General features: G+C 35.3%; 1 protein-coding gene across 4 annotated transcripts in view; it reads right to left on the bottom strand.

Annotated features, from left to right (window-relative positions):
• Positions 1–18,584, bottom strand: part of LOC129259321 (uncharacterized) — a 29,565-nt gene extending 10,981 nt beyond the window's left edge. For 2 of the 4 annotated variants that reach the window (XM_064097969.1, XM_054897622.2), the window contains exons 1-7: positions 18,478–18,567; positions 12,684–13,286; positions 10,665–10,848; positions 10,047–10,171; positions 9,059–9,085; positions 4,454–4,690; positions 503–596 (exon numbers count right to left, since the gene is read on the bottom strand). In XM_064097969.1, coding sequence (XP_063954039.1) covers positions 503–596; positions 4,454–4,690; positions 9,059–9,085; positions 10,047–10,171; positions 10,665–10,848; positions 12,684–12,856 — 840 coding nt within the window. In that variant the 5' untranslated portion in view covers positions 12,857–13,286; positions 18,478–18,567. Of the gene's footprint in view, positions 1–502; positions 597–4,453; positions 4,691–9,058; positions 9,086–10,046; positions 10,172–10,664; positions 10,849–12,683; positions 13,287–18,477 lie in introns of all 4 variants that reach the window. The other 2 variants (XM_064097970.1, XM_054897628.2) reach the window with 1 other exon arrangement.
• Positions 18,585–19,809: the final 1,225 nt, after the last annotated feature.

Genomic DNA, 19,809 nt, shown 5'->3' with positions numbered 1-19,809 from the left:
TTTTACTTCTGGTCAAGAGGTGAGTTTTAGAGTTTGAACATTATGAAAATTATATGTTTTTTGTTTTGTTCTGACAAGTTGAACAATATCCTCATATAATATCTATCTCTTGTGATTATTTTACAAAGCAAACTTTTATATTTATTATTTTTAACCCACATTACCTTTCAATTTTCATCAAGAAATATTGAACATTTCTCAATGCTTTCCAATGATGAACATGTGCATGTATGTATACTTTTATTCACATATATATGGATACCTGTTGATATAATTCTCTGAAATTCTAATTATCCTCAGTATGCATACACTATTTGATTGCGAGATAAGGGGAAAGGTGCAATGTGACAAGCCTATAAAGTGCTCCTGTGATACTTTTTGATAAATTAAGACTTTTTCTCAATACAATTCCTTGGTATTCATTGCAAACATTTACATGAACTTGGTCAAAGGCCTAAAATAGAAGATGAAAAAATGAAAGTAACATTAAAAACTATCTCACCTTTTCTTTGCTAGTCTTGTGGTTCAGCCTTTCTTCTTCCAGATAGAGGGTGAGATCAGAGACTTGTTGTTGTAGTTGGGCTATAAGTGCATCTCTACAACAAATGAAAAAAATAAAAATTTCTGATAATTCAATTTGTCTGGTATTAAACATTATTGTTGGTGTTAAAATACAATGAATCAAGTCCGCTCATTCTGATGTTTAAAGGTAAATGCTAGTTTTGGTAACGATATCAAAATGAGTTCGTACAGAATCCAATGAAATGACCACCAAAGTGTCTGTTTGTATAAATAAAACGTATGTGCCAAAGGATTCTGGAAGAAATTGTGTAATTGCTGAGAAATCAGCAAATAAGCACAGGATTCGGGTAGAGCGTCGGGCACGACATTCAAAGCAACAATTATACACTGTCCCACGTGCGCTTATCTGTGTTTGGGATCTTCAGTCTGAACATTTTTCAGCGTAGATTTCAAGATTTCACGAAGTTCAGTTTATGTAACTGTACTAAATCTAGATCCTCGAAGATATACTGACAATTAAGCCTTGTTTTACAGACTTTCTCATGAAATCAGTGTTTACTGCAACTACTGGAATTTCTCTTCAAGTTCCTATACTGGTCATAAAATGGAAAGGGAATCCATACTTATAAGGTCATACATGCAATTATTCATAGGTCCACATGAAAGACGAGAGTGGCTATTCATAATTCACCCTGAGGATATCAATGATAAGGACCATTATTCATAAAATCCATTATTGGGTTCATTACCCATAAAACTGAAGATGATTGACAAATGCCAATCATAATGTATACACTGAGGGTCACAGACCATAAGGACCAGTAAATCTGGAACAAGGGTCAAACGTTATGAGGAAAAAGTAATATGGTAACATTTACTGCACATGCAAACAAATACATGTAGTGTTAGTTTATATTTGGAAAAGGATTTTTTTTCTTTAAAAATTTGCACTTCTTTAATAGTGAAATTATTGATAAGCAGTTGTTTTTCAATTAAGCAAGAGACTAATTTTTTATTATTATTAAATGAATCAATGGTCTTCAAAATAAAAAGGATTTAAAACAAACACCAAAAGCACAGATAATCACAACATTGAAACAAACATTGTGAAAAGGTGATAACTGCTCCATAACAGAAGAGTGGTATTTGGAATATGGTCTTCACAAATAGTATACACATGTACATTACACATTATTTCAATATTCCAGGCACACATGATATTCAGTATGAACAGGGTATTATAAGCATGTTGTAAATATATTATGAAATATGGGCAATTCACATGATAATGTTAACATGGTACAACTTAAGGACTATAAAATTCACTGATCAAAGCTGGTGAATCTTCATGTACAAACAGAGCAAATCCCAACCCATCAAAACAGTTTTAACTCCTAACCCTTATCCCAATATTCACCTGTACATCGATGGGATAAAGAAGTAGTTGGTAGCTTTCAATTATTGACTTTGATGTATAAACAAATCAACGTATACATGTAATTAAGAAATCCAAAGATTTGCAATGGAACATGCATTAATATTCCAAAATCGATATTACAGTAATATGAAGACCCATGTAGTGTGATGATTCATCATAAAGGGTGTAAACTCTTTTTTTAATATTGCATTGCTCATACGTGTACATATAGGTAAATAAGATATATTTCCATTCGAAAATCTAAATATTCTTTTGATTTTTTGCAGGAAAACTTCAATTGTAAATGAATATTAAGGAAAAGATGAAAGAGAGAGTATATGTAGCACCTTTTCCCAATCTACCCAATGCCAAAATAAAACACTTGTATTGATGGAAATCAGATGAATTGTTAAGGCGACTGCACACCTTACGATTGGTCTGCGACCTGATTTCAGAATAAAATGTAGTAGAATGTGATGCTAATATTGAGACTTGGAATATCTTACTGTGTAATGTTCTAAATCATCGTACGAATACCTATGTTCAAATCTGATAAAAGCTAATTTAATAAAAGTCATAATGATGTCTTATGCCACGGTCACATTTGTTCTACGGCGAGTCGAAAACAGCCGTTTTAACATTTTTTGTCCAACTACATATATAGGTGGTTTGAATCAAAATTGATAAAACGGCTGTTTTCGACTCGCTGTACGGCCGCCGTAGAACAAATGTGACCAAGGTATTAGCAGTCGTACGATTGGCTACGATTTGAAACTAATTTGGCCTTTACTCCAAAATAAAGGCTTGCAATCTTTCAAAAAGTTTATATTAGTATTCTTTCAATTTCAACCTCAAATAAAATGATATGTTCCATTCACATTTTCAGAAAATGAGCAAAATGCGATTTGTTCCAAAATCGGTGTGCGGTGGCCTTTATATGCCCTCCATAAAGCTTTTCAGGTACATGTAGGACTCATATCAGGGGCAGTATACTAGCATGCTGACTCACATTGATACAAGTCTAAACATACAAATATACACTGTACACCAATGAATCAGCAACATCTATGTTCATAAAATTATATAATTAAGATGTAGTGATAAACTGAAAGTTTCACAATGAATATTCAGGCCAGTGCTAAATACATGAAAATAAACAGATGCGATGCAATTAATAATATGTACCCAGTATGCCATGTGTATATATTTGCTAAGTTAAATTTAGATGTAGCTGTACATGAAGTTCTATGAAGTTTGCAAAATATGAAATTTTGGTTATCATATGAAGAAATGGAAGTGTGTCAAACAGCACTTTTGGCAAGTCATGAATAAAAAATGATAAACTTTTTAAATATTAATCTGAATCATTGATAAAAGAATATGGTGGTACAAGTAAGTGTGTAATATGATTTAATAAGTTCTTAAATAGAGGGAGAAATTAATCATAAAAAGATGATTTTACTTTTAAAGTTAGCAAATAAGAATGAAAGAAATACGAATGTTCTGAAAGTTTTCATATATTTTGTGACTTGACGTGGGCAAAGTTCCTCTACACATGAATGTCATGTAACATTACTTTTATGAATTTAGAAAAAAATATAACCCTTTTATTCACTAAATACAGTATGTTTCACAAATTTTTCTGTTTTATCAAGTCATTATGAAGAACTGTGTCAAATAAAAATCATTTCCAGATTATAATATCACAACTTATTTGTAAATTTATTTCTTATCCCTAGTGTCATAGCATCTCCTTTCTCTCATTGCTCTGTATGATTTTTTGAGTGAATTAAGTTTTACAGGGTTTTCTTTTTTTCTTAATGAAGAGCCGGATACATGTATCAAAAGGGATAGACAATCAAAATGAAGATGATCATGCAAAATGAAATTAAAAACATGAAGCTACTCTATACATAGGAAACACATGCTTTCTCATGAATATTAAGCTCATGCAAAAGTAAATAAAATGGCATGTTCTGAAATGAAGAAAGTGTCAAGACCCATCCACTTTTTATTCAAAGTTCAAAGTATATCAGTACACATTTATGCAGCCAATATATATCAAAGCAGTTTTTCCTCCATGATTAAAACTAGTTTTGCACTAATAAAGCATTTATACATGTATGCAACAATCTGGGACCTGTTTCATAAAGATCTTCCATCATGGTAACATCATCACTACATGTACACATGTACCACAAAAACATGTACCCCAGAAAGTTTTATCATGACTGGGTGCTGAGCCTATTATACCATGGTCCCGTAACAAAACAGGTATTAAGCGATTAATAATATAAAAAACAATTTATTGCACTGACTACAATGCAAATCAATCATAAAAATCAAGCATACGATTAATTGCTAACCTTGGTGTTACGGGACCATGCATGATGGCAAAGTTACCATGATCGCACAATACTTATGAAACAGTCCCCTGATCAAAATTCATGCTGATGAATATTCATGACAGCTCATGCCCACATACATGTACATCGAAGAACATATCATACTTACTGAGCTGACATTGCAATGGAGGGGCTGGAGGACCTTGCCATGAAGGTCACCCCTGCAGGGATAGTCTCAAGCTTTCTGTCAAGGGTAGGGGAAGTGTGTGGGGAAGTGGTATGGGGAGGGAGCAGACTACTGCTACCCAAAAGGGAGTTTGAGCCGAACCCTGAGGAACTCCTGTCTGACCAATGTTTACTGTGCCCACTGTTTATGGGACCTCTTAAATTGGCCAATAATTGAGGCCTTCAAATTTTGCAGAGGATATTGACAAAGTTATAATGCAATCATAAAGCATAGAAAGTAGAGAGATATTAATTTGATTACGGAAATACGATGAAGGGTTAGGTTACAGGAAGGAGAGAAAATGAGAGAAATAATTAAAGAAAAAATCTTAAAGCTTTCATCATACATGTAGATACCAATTCACAGATATAAACTACATTTATTAGCAATACTATGATAATTGAAATAAGGGACACCTACCGATATCTGAAATTAACAGTGAAATCAAGACTTTATGGATAAGTGTTGTTCATAACATCAGGATGACAGGATTATATCAATAATTTAATTATTCTGGTACGTGTATGTCCAAATAAGATCCGTTATTTTTTCCATTGGTCTATTCAGATGCTCAGCACTATTTTTTAAAACATCATTCAATAATAGATGTACATGCAGATAATCTTGTCATCTGCTACTTTAATCCACCTCAAACAATAGAGGTAGTAGGTCATCTGCAAGATCATCCTGGCCAACAAGTGACACAGTTAGAAAGCTGGCAAGGAACCCACTGAGTGCCCTTCTTAATGACAAGCTCATCCTGGAATCAATGTTCAGCGTTATCATCAAGTAAACTAAAACAGATGATTTCAAGTTTGGTGTTAACTGGTATTGATCTTGGGCTGATTTTTTTTACGCCAGCCACAGCACCAAACTTGAAATAAAACAGGTGCTAGAACTAGGATTTCAGTTACATTAATACCAATAATCTCATTGGAATCTGTTTATCAAACGTATACATGTAAGTCTTTGGAGCTTTTGAAAATGCTGTCACACCTGAGCTTTTTAAGTTTCATATTCTGTTGCCGATACACTTAAGCAAAAGTTTTTGTTTCATCTTGTTGGTGTTAATTTCCTCTCATTCTATTCGCAACAGCTATCAATAAACCTTGTTTTCTTAGACCAACATGCAATCTTTGGACAGCACCATTAGCAATACATGTACATGTTTTGTAAAATACAGTACAGATAAATAATCACACTTAAATTTCAAGCTTGGACTAACAGTATTTAAAAAAAAATCCTTAACCCAGGAGAAGACAAGATACAATTCATGTATTTACATGTACCCACAGGTACAACACAGGACACAAATCCATTTATTAAACCTTGTCCAGAGAGGAACATAAAAATGAAAATTCACAGCATTTAAGAGGATATTATCAACTTGGAATATCAGTACATGTTCCTGGGAAAATCAAAGTGTTACAAATCAAAATATTGTCCAAATGTCAAACACATGTTCATTACTTCACTAATGATTATGATTTTTTTTTAATATGCAGAGCAGAGGGATCAAGGGGCATGCAGACAATCATGCCTTTAATAGTATATAACCATGACATTCCCACAAATCACAAACCCAAGAAATCAGTTATCTAGAGGTGGAACGGACTTAACTCATTAGGTTATGTTGAACAAACAAATGATAAAATTAGTGCAAGTGGATAAAGTGAAAAGGGGAAGACAGAAAAGTTAGCATACTTGACAACCCTACATTTTTTTCTTCATTTTTATAATTTTTTTTAAGGGATGCTGTTAGACGGAACAAGGGGAGGGGTGAAAAAAGGTGTATGTGGTATTGTGGAAAGGATGGGGAAGGGAGACACACTTGATACATGCTGAGAAATCTAGGTGCAGGGGCCCTGTTTCATAAAACACTGCTACAAAAAATTGCAAAATTTGTACAATTTTGATGATAAATCAACATTAATCAACATTATTCTGGCAACTTGTTCAGGAAGCAGTGACTTAATAATTGTGCCTATCCAATCAAAATATAGAAAGTGAATATTTTTAGTGATAGATACAATGCAATTGGGAATTAATTATGAATCACTAATTTGTGAAACAGGGCCCAGGACAGCAAACCAGTTCTAGTGACTCTACAAGGCGGGCCATGCCACACAGGTAACTACCTTGATAATAACTTGGGGTCAGTTCCACGCGATGCGATGAAAACGCCACTCCTTCTATATGCTAAAAATGCTACAGGGAAGCCTTCAAAATCTACATTTTACCCCCTGATATCTACATTAAATATCTTTGAGTTTGGGAATCACTTTTAAGAGTTAATCACAAAATGAGATGTTGCAAAATTTTGTAATACATAACTTAGTTTAAGAAAAAATATTTTATATAAAGTTGCACCGATTTAACCATGTTATTAAAGCTAAAATAGCAATGAAACAGCCCTTAAAATGAGATGCTTCAGCAATGTTCAAGAGTAGTTCTTATATTAAAAGAAATCAATAACCTCAAATACCAACATCAGGAATAAACTTAATTTGAAAACATATTAATCACCTTTTAATTATACACCATCCCAACACCAAATACAATGTACCTATGCTATTTACAGAATCTTGATATAAACTGAGATGCCAGTGAAACTTTGCGTAGACATCTATTATAACATTCCTACCTACAAAACACATTCTCAAGGAATATTAAATGTAAACCCTTTGAAATCTAAGTGGAGGTATTGGGTGGGGTTGGAATTTGAAGAAAGGTTTTTAGGATTAAAAATTTCTCAGTTTTTTTAAATTCCTGAATAATTTTTTTTTCTTATACAATTCATATTTGTAAATATCAAAGCTTTCTTCTATTAAAGCTTGTTTCACAAAAGCCTCCCTTTCTCCTCTTCACTTTCTAAAATTCTTTCAATGGGTTAAATATGATTCTATCTAAGCTATATAATGAGTTACAAAACGCAAGACCAAATTCAATCACTAAATTGTTTCTTAGTATGATACAATGTATCTTATATTGTACTCTTGAGTATTTTGAATATCAATTCTGCCATGATATTATATGCAAATACTGAAATCAATGTGGGATAAATCTTTGGATAAGGATAGAAGTTCCATTTATTTTTCGATTTCTGACTAGCATTCAGATGTAACTATTAAAATTTGAATACCATTACTGTTTAAGACCCACAAATGATGTAAAAGGGATAACATTTATACTCTGTAATTTCACACCTGTCTGGGATAGCTGAAAAGTTTGTGAGAATACAGTACATTCATATATAAATACCAATTACTAGCCACAGAGCCTTTTAATGATAATTCTTTCCCTGGACTTTCTATCCCTACTGTCTATTAATAATCTATTTGAAATTCTACATTATCAGTTAATTACTATAATCACAGGGTTTTAGCATTATATCACTATTACAATCTATTAAATAATTAACTACTCTTACAACTAAGCACACTATCTACAGTTATCTAGATATCAACCAACACACATGTTCCCATTCCCTATTCTTAGGTTTGTGATTGGGGGGTTATGTCTTTGGTTTGCTGTGAACAATCAACACAGGAAAAAAACAAAGGGGAAGATAAAACAAAATAAAGTAGAACAAAAACAGAAGTGTGAACATCCATGCAAAAGAATATCAGGGTTAAATGTCAGCATGCAAGTTAATACTACTTCTAAAAACATTTGGCACAGAACAAAAATTATTTAAAAAAAAAGGGTTACTTCCACTGTTTATTCTTAAAACTATTTACCTCTGGAATTCCAGTGGTAAATTTACAAATCAATTCTCTCTTTTTCTTATTGCTTTCTGATAAAGAATAAATTTAAAAATTTATGCTCATGAGTGTTCTACAAGGATTTGAAGACCAAAATTTCTTAGCACATCAAATATTAATCAAGCCATCAGATTAATTCTCGCTATGCAAGCTTGTATGGGTTTGTAATCAATTGACATAATTTTGCATACATTGTATCTAAATTAATATTTGATATCATGCAACATAAATGAGAATTGTCAATCAGTGCAATGCAGCTAAATGAAAAGACACTGTAAAGTTGCAAACTAAAAGTTTGAACACTTTTAGCAAATCTGAGGGTGTTTCACAAAGATTCAAGTCTGACTGAAAAATTGCAATTCGACTCTTCATTGCATGAGGTATATAATGCATCACCATATCGGTCAGATCATATGCACAGGACGCACACTACCGCATATCCATCAATTAGATTATGCATCAACATATTTTTAATCTTTGTGAAACACCCCCAAGGTAGGGAATATGATCAAACCCTGATTTAGATGTCTTTCAAAGTACTGGTACATCCAAAAGAGGAAATGTACATAAAGCACATTTCTGAATCCTGCATAACCTTTCCTCGTCCTGCGTTTGATATGAGTAAAATCACTATAAGTCAGCACTCTATAGAATTCTTTTTATTTTTTAATATCAGGCCTGAAAAGAAAAATCATACTATGATACTCCAATTATTCATTTTTCCCAAACCAATCTAACTCATATCATTCATTTTAAAAAATACATGCAAGAAAAATATACTCACTTTGCCGGGTCGCCAACAGACTGTGTTCTAAAAAATACATAAATCAAGAAAAATAATGAAAAGTTATGACAATCTTTACATAATACAATCAAGTGAAATATTTTTTAACTTTGAAAACAGAGGAAAAAAATCCATTAGAATTGCAACACTATACTATTCATAGATTATAAGTGTAACTAAATATACTCCTAAAGAATGATGTGCCATATCGACATGTATCATGGACTGCATTCATAAAATAATCATAAAATCAAGTTTCCATACATCTGAAGTGAAAATTGATTTCTTGGTCAATTTAACAAACTACATGTATGAGAATTTCAGTATTAAAATTACTCTATGAGGATATAATGTTCTTCACATTCATTCAAAGGATACATTCATTTCAATACTACAGGCTGCACTTTTAATTAAAATATTAACAGCTATCAAATATTTGTTTCATAATCAGGGTCCTATAACACAAAGGTTAAAAAATAAACAGTATGCTTGATTTTCAAGATTAATTGTACATTATGGTCAATGCAATCAATCTTTAAAAAAATGTATTGCTAAGCTATGTGTAACAGGCCCCAGATCCTATTCAAGGAAAGTGGCAATCAGCGACAAAGACTTCATTACTGACTTTACACCAAGAGGAATTACTTTTCAGACAATAAGATACCATTCCATCAAAGATTGAAATTGACAACAGGTTCTTTGAAAAGGCCTCCAGGGTCATTGTTTCATAAATATGTTTGTAAGTTATCCAATACACACAACTAGAACATGTTCTTTACAGGAGCTAGAACATGTTCTTTACAGGAGCTAGAACATTTTCTTTATAGGCGCTAAGTCAACTTAATTGGGATACACCCTGTATACAATAACAGGTCACTAAAATTGTACGTTAAGTTATTCATATCTAACAAAAAGCTTTATGAAATTGTCCCCGGGCCCTATAGCACAAAGATTAATGATTGCTGGATATGGACTGATGGTGACTTACGGTTCTGCATATCTCCTAATGATTGGAGGCGGTGTATCTCCTCCCCCTGTGTTGATTGTGACAGCTACTTTACTTCTTGACTTCGTCATTGTCATTCCAGGCCCAAGGTCAAACTGTTTCCCGCTCTATAAAGGAAATAGCATGTTTCAGTTTCCATATGCATATACACATACAAAACTATGGTAGAATTCAAATTATTCTTCCAAGCTGAAATTTTATGTCATAGGCAAAGCCCCCCCCCAAAAAAAAAAAAAAAGAAAGAAAGAAGAGGTCCATTGATCAAGACGTTCAACTACTTCCAGAAGTACTTCTTTCTTCCTCCAATTGTTCTCCATGCTATATTTTTCTTCATTCTACAGTGTACGAAGATTCTAGCTGCGTACCCCAGTCCCAAGCCAACTTTTGGCCTTTGCCGTCTCAAAACAATGCCCTTATCCTGTTGAAGAAAAAACAAGGACGCACATAAATGATTTTAGTTTTCTTTTGGGAGGCGACAGAGACATAGTGAAAATTCATAAAAATAAGAATAAAATGAGTGGGATTTCAGGAACAAGATAGACAAAATATGAACAGTCTGTCCAGTCGATGCTCAAGTAATTTGAGTTTGACCAATCTTACTTCATCTGGTTTCCCAGCGCTCCCAAACTTCTTCAATGGCAAGTGATTTTCTAGTGTTTTGCGTGCTGTAGGTTCAGGGGACTCCACTTCATTGACTCTCCCGCATCTCTGTCTGCCTCCAGGGGGCGCACTTTTGGGCACTTCTCCTTCCTCGCATTCCTGTATTTCAGCTGTGGGGGTGGATCTGCATGTAAACAGAAAAATAATTATTAAAAAGAAAGAAAATTAAATTAAAAGTAGTGGCAGTGATGCATTCAGGAAACAGAGTTTACAGTAAAAAGCAGTTTGTACAAGTATTACACGTATATAAACTTCGACTGGCAATCTTAAAGCTTTGGTGAAAGATCAGGTATTGGCAATCCAGCCTTATTTGGCGATCAAGCCTTACAGGTATCTTATAACCTTCATGGAAAGCCACACAATTTATTTTATTATAATCTAATCACATTATTTGATGTTTCTTTGTATTTTTATCCTATTTGCGAAATAAAGATTGAATTGAATTGAATGTGAATTACAAGTCAGTGTATCATCTATCATCCAGAGATTACAAAACGTTCAGTAGTCATCAAACACCTTTTTTAATTCAGATGTTAGAATTCAAATTTATAAATTTAGCTTCTAGCACCCTCTCTCTAAATGTTTCTATTTTTATTAAACAATAGTACAATGATCATTTACTTATTCGATATAAAAGCTACAGACAAAGATTAGGTTTGTCATCCCACCCATCATGTACTTGAGAAGTATCATATAAATGAATCAATCTGCAAATTTATCTGATTAAACACATTCTTTATTCCATGTCATATATGAAGCTGTTATGGGGCATACAGGTTATTCACATAATAGGAATGAATTGGAACAGTGACATACACTTTGAGAATTTACCAAAATTAATATAGGCTTGGAAGAAGGTGCCTGTAGAAAACCAGCACACATCTACTTTATCTGGCCTACTGCATTGCAGGCATGTACAGTGGATGTAACATAGGACTTTGTCAATAATTATTGATTGGCTGAAGAACACGTAAGGTATATATTTTGCAGGTAGAACTCATCCATTTGAGCAAAAAGCGGTCATTCCATATTTACAGGGACTGGCATGATATGCTATAACATTTGCATTCTTATGACAAATGAAATTCCCTAATGAAAATGTTGTGCAATAGAAGCTCTAGATACTTTAATAAGAGTGTATCATTTAAAATTAAGCTCTCCCTTACTTCACTCAGGGGAAAGCCAATGGGTCAATAATGCATGTTGATAGCTTTCCCACTAACTTGTATTCTAATACACCAGCTTAAACAGGGTATCCTCAACAACATAATAAACACATGCTCTTCAGAATTCAATAGTGTCCTATTAAACAAAAGGGTTGACTAACAAGAGCGGCCTTCAGTGAAGAATCCTTTTCTTTTGTTGGCAACCTATTGTAGTCCTGCATAAGAGGCACTAGCAGACTTGCCCAACACTTGAATAGAAGATCTTGGCTTTATTGTATTTGTGTATGCATGCAAATGGGTAAATGTACACAATACACTGGTGAATGATCATGTGCAGTGTTAAGATAATTTTGGACATTATAAAGCAGGCGTACATGTACAGAATTTGAAAAAGTCAAGATTAGACTTTTTGCTAGATATTATGCCGCTCTGGGCAGAAAGTAATCGGGTATCACTATCGGAATGGGAACTACATGTACATGTAGGTTGTTATTCGGGTTTGAATCAATCTGTATTTTCAAAATTTGTCTATTGCTGGTTATAGAATATTATTGAATTTCTAGATCTAATTAAACTGCTTACATACTGCTTAAATAGTAAACACTGCCTAACAATCTACTTTAATGCAGCATAATCACCCTAGCTTAAGCAGAGTACTCTGCGTTTTTAATGAATATTCTTGCGAGGTTCTAATTAATTTCATCTGCGGTGAGTGCAGCACAGGATAAGTTCTTGCTTAAGGAAAGCAAGTATAGATCTATGTTAAAACGACAGTCTTGATTATGATATATACCTTGGTCTGGACTTTTCCTTTGCTGCAGCCTTCCCAGCTTTCTTTTTATTCAGGACCGTCAATCCACTCATCTTGTATTTGTTGGCCTCCATCTGATCCCGATTGCGCCATTCTCCACCCAAGGAGATCGCGGAGCGGGAGGCGTTGGGCACTGGTGTATTGAAGTTGCTCATGATAGGAGTCTACAGTACTATGTTTTCAAACATGGTATGGCAAGATATGAAGTTGAATGTACAGTTCATGTCTGTCCTCTGTTAAGGTCTTTTCGTTCAGCAGGGAATCAACAGATAAGCTAAAAATAAAGCTAATCATGAAACTGATGTGTCATTTTGATCATTCAGCAGTATTACCATTTTCCAACAACTTGACCACATTGGTTATTTTCTGCAGATTCTGGTTACATGATCCCCTTGTTCATCTTTTAATTTGTCAGCAAATTTCCTGAAAAATATTTCAATCCAAATCTTAATGAGATCTACATGTAGTTGAATACATGTAGGAGCTGGCGTGCCAAGGTAATTGTCACATTTTGATGGCTTGAGTTTAATACTGTTCCATTCCTTCAATCTGTGACATGTGGTTTTGAAGTCTATGATTATATATCTGAAATGAAAAAAAAAAAAATTTAATTATACCATGATTATGTTAATGAGATACACACTCACACACACACAAAGTCAGCATACATACATGTAGCTGGTCGGGCCTGCCGGCATGGCAGGCAGGGAAAGAGTCAAATGGGGGCTTGGGGCGATTTTGCCCCCGAATTGCTCAAAAGATCCCTCAAATCAAAGAAAGGAGCCCTAGAAAATCCAAATTCATTGCTATTTTAAAGTTTATCAAATCTTGCAGAATTCGGCAGTAAGGTGTGGAAACACCCACCAAAAATGATTTTTTTTTTTTGCCTAGTGGCAGGCTAGCTGGAGCTGATCGATTGTGGGGAAGTAACAAATTGATGCAGAGGTTCGAGGTTCGAGCCCTGGTCACGTCTTTCGGATGGTGACGCTACGTTAAAGGTCGGTCCCAGACGTAAATAATCATATTTGATTGATACACGTCTGACAAAACTCAAATACACACACACACATTGGTTTTCAATTGCACAATGCTGCTTCACCTACTCAATTAATCGGGAGTGAATAATCTTGTGTGAAAAATCTTCCATCAAAATAATCACAAAATTGTAATCATTTTATGGATTTTTGAATTATCGATTGGGTGATGGGATCGGAGGAGCAAGTTATTGAGCTTTCAAAACTAGTTGTAATAGCCATTGTTTTGAGTCTTGATGTGAATGCTGCTGGGAAGAAAGGTGTGTCTATGACACAATTCACCAAGTTTGATGTTTCACTTCAAAAATTTATTACATTATTTCCAAAATATTTTAGTTTTCTATCATAAAATAGATTTTCAGAATAGTCAATCGACAACAAATATCAGTGGAATTTTAGCTTGATTTTTTTTTCTTCCTAAATTGTAGGATTTTTCTTTTTTTCATTCTTTTCTCATAGGCCCTTCTTTCTTTCCTTAAAGACCTTTTTTCTTTCTTTCTTTTGTTTTTTTGTTTTTCTTTCTTTCTTTTCCCCCTTTTCTTTCTTTCTTTTGTTTTTTTGTTTTTCTTTCTTTCTTTTCCCCCTTTTCATTCTTTCCTTATTTTTTTTCTTTCATTCTTTCTTATTTTCCTTTATTTCTTCCTTTCATTTTTTTTTCTTTTTCTATCCTCTCTCTTTTCTTTTTCTTCCTTTTTCTTTTGGGGGGTTCTTCCTTTCATTTTCTCTTCCTCTCTTTTGATCCTTCCTCTCAACCATCCTTCCTTCCATCCTTATAGACCTAATCCTGTAATTTTGACTCTGGCACCTTGCCTTCTGTCTGGTATTTATGATCTTAATTTATCGTTAGGTCTAAAGGTTAGAACCTCTTATGTATTGTTATGTGATTATAAGACATATCTCACATATTCAATAATATATCAATACATAATCAATACTTAATCAATACTTCTACAGGAAGTATCATAGGAAATCCTATATTTACCAACTCCAACTTTCTTAAGAAAGTACCGTATTACTCATTATTCTTCCAGCTAAACTTCTGACCATACACATTTTATGGGTTTCTTATTCACTACATTTCATGTTCTCCCTTAAAGGTCAACTCCCCCAATTCAGAGTAAAGTTATGGCGTACAGATTGTTTTGGTCAAGCGTCCAAGGTTGATCAACACCTGTTTGGTTGTAAAGAGTCTTGAACAGACCAATGTAAAAGGGGTCCACTTCTGAACCCAAAGGAGATTACTTTAGAGATTGTTCCAGCATACAGATAGTTTCAGAGATTGGAGTTTAGAGCTACAGAAAAGTATACTACATCAGTTTGCAGCATTTATATTATCTTCATCTTCAGAGTAGAGTCACCATCAGACTTACTCATGTATTTGTCATTATCATGTAATCATCTTTAATTAATAAATGTATGAACTGTATATCCTGCATCCATTCGTCTCATTTAAGTCTGGTTGAAAGTTAAAGAGCATTAGATCCAACCACAACACAACAGTATGAACCGTGTCTGTGACTCGATAATGAAAATGTGCGCAAATTATGGTCACCCCATCATACATGTACATGTACATGCAGGCTATACATGCAGAGACTAGAATTATTGAATACATTTTACATTCACTGCATACATTGACATTTACTGCAAAGGGCTTAACCTGACCTGGGCTGGGGTCCCGTAACACAAAGGTTAGCGATTGATTTTCACGATTGATTGTACATTGTAGTAGATGGAATCAATCGTAGAAAAAATTTCTACAATCATTGCTAAGCTTTGTGTTACGGGCCCCAGCCCAAGGCCCAGCTAGCCACGACAATACAAGGCGCAGGCTAGCCTCTTGTCGAGGCCCTGGCGGCTGCTGCCCGAGCAAAGCGAGGGATTTCCTAATTACGCCTGGCGCTAGCCAGGGCCTCTTGACATCTTAGCTGAATTATATATTTATGAGGAACGTCTTCCTAATGAATATACATGTACATGAGTCATGATATTACCGGTCACCTATAGTAAACCAATGAAATGTCAAAGCTGTTTCGTCCGGGTTCGGAATAGTAGTTCACTATTCTGCAGGGGATTCATTTAATTGCGGGACACTAAAGGGGATATAACCAGTAGGCAGTACCAGCAAAATGCTACTACTACTACTTGTACTGGCCGTAACAGACCCATCACCGCCCCGAAACTTGCCGGGAGATACTGGTCAGACTCGAGTCAAGGGGAAGCAACTCCACTCCAGCATTCCCTCACTGCACAGCGGAGATCGACGCAAAGTGGAATCACATGAAATACATGTATTACATTTTTTCCATATCCTGTGCCACAGGATATGTGGGTAGATTTACAAAAAGTATCTTCCTCATTGCAGATTTAATTTCATCGACTTGCAAATCCTTAAATTGGTCAACATCAATCAGCATTTTAGAGGCATATTCAATGCTCTTTGATATTTTGTCGGCACTCTTCGCCAAGAATCCACGGGTCGCCATTCAAGATGAGCTCATGTCTCATGAATATTCAATAAATATGACGTCATAGCGGCCCGCGCGCGCGCTCTCATAGACCTTATCGCAAATAGATTCACGCAAAGGATCATGGGATCGCAAAGGGGGCAATAGCGCCGCTGTTGTCCGGATGCGACCATGCGAGCGCAAGCAGCCGACAATAAAGTGTACGATTTCCACAGTGTATCAAAATACGATCGACGCCCGCAGCCAACATTTTGCTAACTTCCAGTAAACGCCTCGTCATATTTGTTCCAGAGTCTAACATTACTTTTCTTCTTAATCATAGGTGGCAGAGATATATGTGCCGTCTATAGCTGCAAGAATTACCACAGATTTTATGAAGACAAGTGCAATTTTCTTTCATTTTCGCGCACTGTCTGTGCGTATTTTGAGCTGTGCAGCTGCTGCGTGCTTTGAATTGTATGCACGGACAGCGGGCATGCACTCTCGGCCCAGGGGTACGTCGGCGAGGCAGTGGAGGAAACTGGTCCCAGAATTCCAAGCAATAATAAAATGATGATCAATAAAACAAACTCTGCAGTAGATTTGATTACTTTATTCTAGTGTTATATTTTTGTAATATCAATCGATAGTCAAGAATACATGTTTCATAAATAATTATCTCAATCATGATTTTATTCAGAGTAGGCCTATAAACCGAGCTGTGTTTTCTTTTTCTCTCCACAGATAGGCTACATAATATTATTGCAAATTATTCAGGATCGTGGTCGGGCATTCTGAAGTTTTATAAGTGGCATGCATAGACAAAATAATGAATGAAATATAACAAAAAATGAGAATAGATGAAAGTATATTGATAGAAAAATAAGCAAAAAAAAAAAGAAAAAAGAATTTAATGAGGAAGGTGATCTGAAAGAGAAGTGACTGAATGCGATGAAATTAATTGAATATGTAAATGTTGAAATAAGATTTATTTCAAAAGAATGGAATATATATCATTTATATGAATTAAATATCCAGTTTCAGACAAAATAAAATTACAGAGGTTTGAGGGATAGGGCCTATACGGGATCATAAAATGTTTTTAATTTTATTAAAACTTAAAATGTTTTAAATTTAAATAAATTCAGATTTATAGTATTCTGCATGTCATAGGCCTATTATTATATATATATAAATATATATATATATATATATATATATATATATATATATATACTAGCTTATTTTTGGCTTTAGATTTGTCTCATGCACGTACCCCCTATATAGAAATTGTATGATCAAACTAAACAGCCCGACTTGCAAAAAAAGGACTATATTTCCCCCAAAATAACAAAAAACTTGGCTAGCTAAATTTATATGGAGATATATGGTCTACATTATATTTCTCATGAATATTCTTTAATGGAAAAATATGCTATCTAATTTGGATCACCGATCGACGTGCTCTTTTCTAAAGACGATCGGCAATGACCCGCAATCACCGTCTCACTTTTCCCACAAAATCTTCCCAAGTTTAGCCCCAGAAAACTTCGAAAATACGGTGAGTATTGAGTTCATACTTTCACTGGGCAATCATGATACAAAGATTGTTCTATAAATCTACATTCAAGTATCCAAAATAATTTAAATACGAAGAAATCAGACTTAAAAAAAACCTGGATTTTGAGTGACACTACACAAAACATATGGCGTTGTATGGCTTCCCGAAAGCCGATTCCGCGTTTGCCCCCTTTCGCATCCCGTCATCCTCTGCGATGACAGACGCCCTCACGCGACAGACGCTATTTGCGATAAGGTCTATTGGTTGATTTTCACCGACCAGTTCTTGGTCGGAATATTGGTAAAAACAATAAAAAACAAAAGAAATTCGGTGAAATTCGGCACAGATGTCAAGAGGCCCTGTCTCGCGCCGCTCTGCTTAGCCTTAGCCTAGCCATGTTTGCTCGGAAAGCAGCCGACAGGGCCTCGACAAGAGGCTAGGCGCAGGCCGAAGCCAGCGCCATCGCCAGCACACTCTCGTCGATAGACTAGAGGGGAGAATCCGCTGCGCCGAAATCTATGAGTAGTGGCGTGCACAAAGCAAAGCCACAATCACTGAATCACGACACTGCAAATTCAGAAATTACACTCATCTCAATCAATTTCTGGAAAACTTTCAAGGGTATAAACCAATGAAATAGATTCTTGCTCGAATTAAAAAAAGGAAATTTGTATGAGGAAATGTGAAAATGGAATATGGACCGTAAAATAAGGTGCCAGCCTGAGAAAACTCACCTCCCTAGAAACGACGACCATTACGTTGCCATGTATACACGAACCGATATGCTGCCATGTTGAAAGTATGGGACGAGCTACGCCGAGCGATCGATCGAGAGGGGCTCACAAAATTTATATTGGGTTAACGGGGGTGCACGGTGAAGCACGGACAGGTGGTGGTGGTGGTGGTGGTGGATCAGAGCTTTGGGAGATTGATGACCCCAGTGGTGGTACACGGGTGGTGCTGGTGGTGGTGTCAAAAACAATTGGTAGTTATTTACTGCGGGAATATAACAATCCTATTGCTTCACCCCAACAGCGGCAGATCCAGATTTTATTAATAAAGGCCTACAGGGCCAAAGGATCGAGGCCCATAAAAAAAGAATGATCAAGTATATAGATTGATGCCTAGGTAGCTATATTGTAGGAATGGGGGGCATTTTTAATCTGACAGCCCCAAAAAGGGGGGTCTTAATTGTATAGACTGACTGGTCTTCCAAGGGTGCATGCATGCGGAGACGCCCCTCCCCCCTCCACCAGCCAAGTTAATGGAGTCGAGGAGTCCACCCCAATGCCACACCTTCCCTTACCCCAAATATTAGGGATGGTAGGGCAGATAGGGGAAACAGATAAATAGAGATGTGAAATGTGTAAATTGCCACTTGTATACACCCACTTTTCATTGGTCTCACCTCACTCTACAAATAGTTCATTTACTAAGCATTTGATTTTTATTATTGCCTCTTACTCTCTTAGCATATTTTCTGTACAAAATTGTATGTGCCCATTAATATTCAAGACCACTATACTATTAAACAGTGACGCAATGAACCTCTCAATTGGAGATCAAACGTGGCATATGGGGCAGAAATTTATCAAAAGCTATAAGAAGCGAAGCGAGCAAACAAAATTTGTTAGCTTTCATCTATGATAGATTTTGAAATAATATTCATAAGATAGTATAATGTTGAATAAGTTTCCCTTTCCTTTTCTTTTCCTTTCTCTTGTTTATATATGGTTGGGATTTTTTCTGGGGGGTCTATACCCAAAGCACCTCCCCATCTATACGTCTGTGTTATCAAAATGTTTATGGACCACTTTTTTTCATTTGACATAAAAAGGTGCGAAAATGTAAGTACTCAAGGTGAAAATTTGACCATCTGGATATGAGACAAAATTCTTTACGCGAGTAAAGAATTCTTTAAGTGAGTAAATTGCAGTAAGCTCAAGTGAGTACCAACTTGGCGATTGGACCAACTCGATAGTAGAGCAAGTGGTGATGGTATTAGACGTAAAAGTTACTGAGAATTGGACCATGTACTATAGTCTATATGTATTTTCCTGCGAAGC

Source organism: Lytechinus pictus, chromosome 1 (assembly GCF_037042905.1).
Source record: "Lytechinus pictus isolate F3 Inbred chromosome 1, Lp3.0, whole genome shotgun sequence".
Lineage (NCBI taxonomy): Eukaryota > Metazoa > Echinodermata > Echinoidea > Temnopleuroida > Toxopneustidae > Lytechinus > Lytechinus pictus.
The sequence above is the reverse complement of the archived record's forward strand: the minus strand, read 5'-3'. Positions and strand labels throughout refer to the sequence as shown.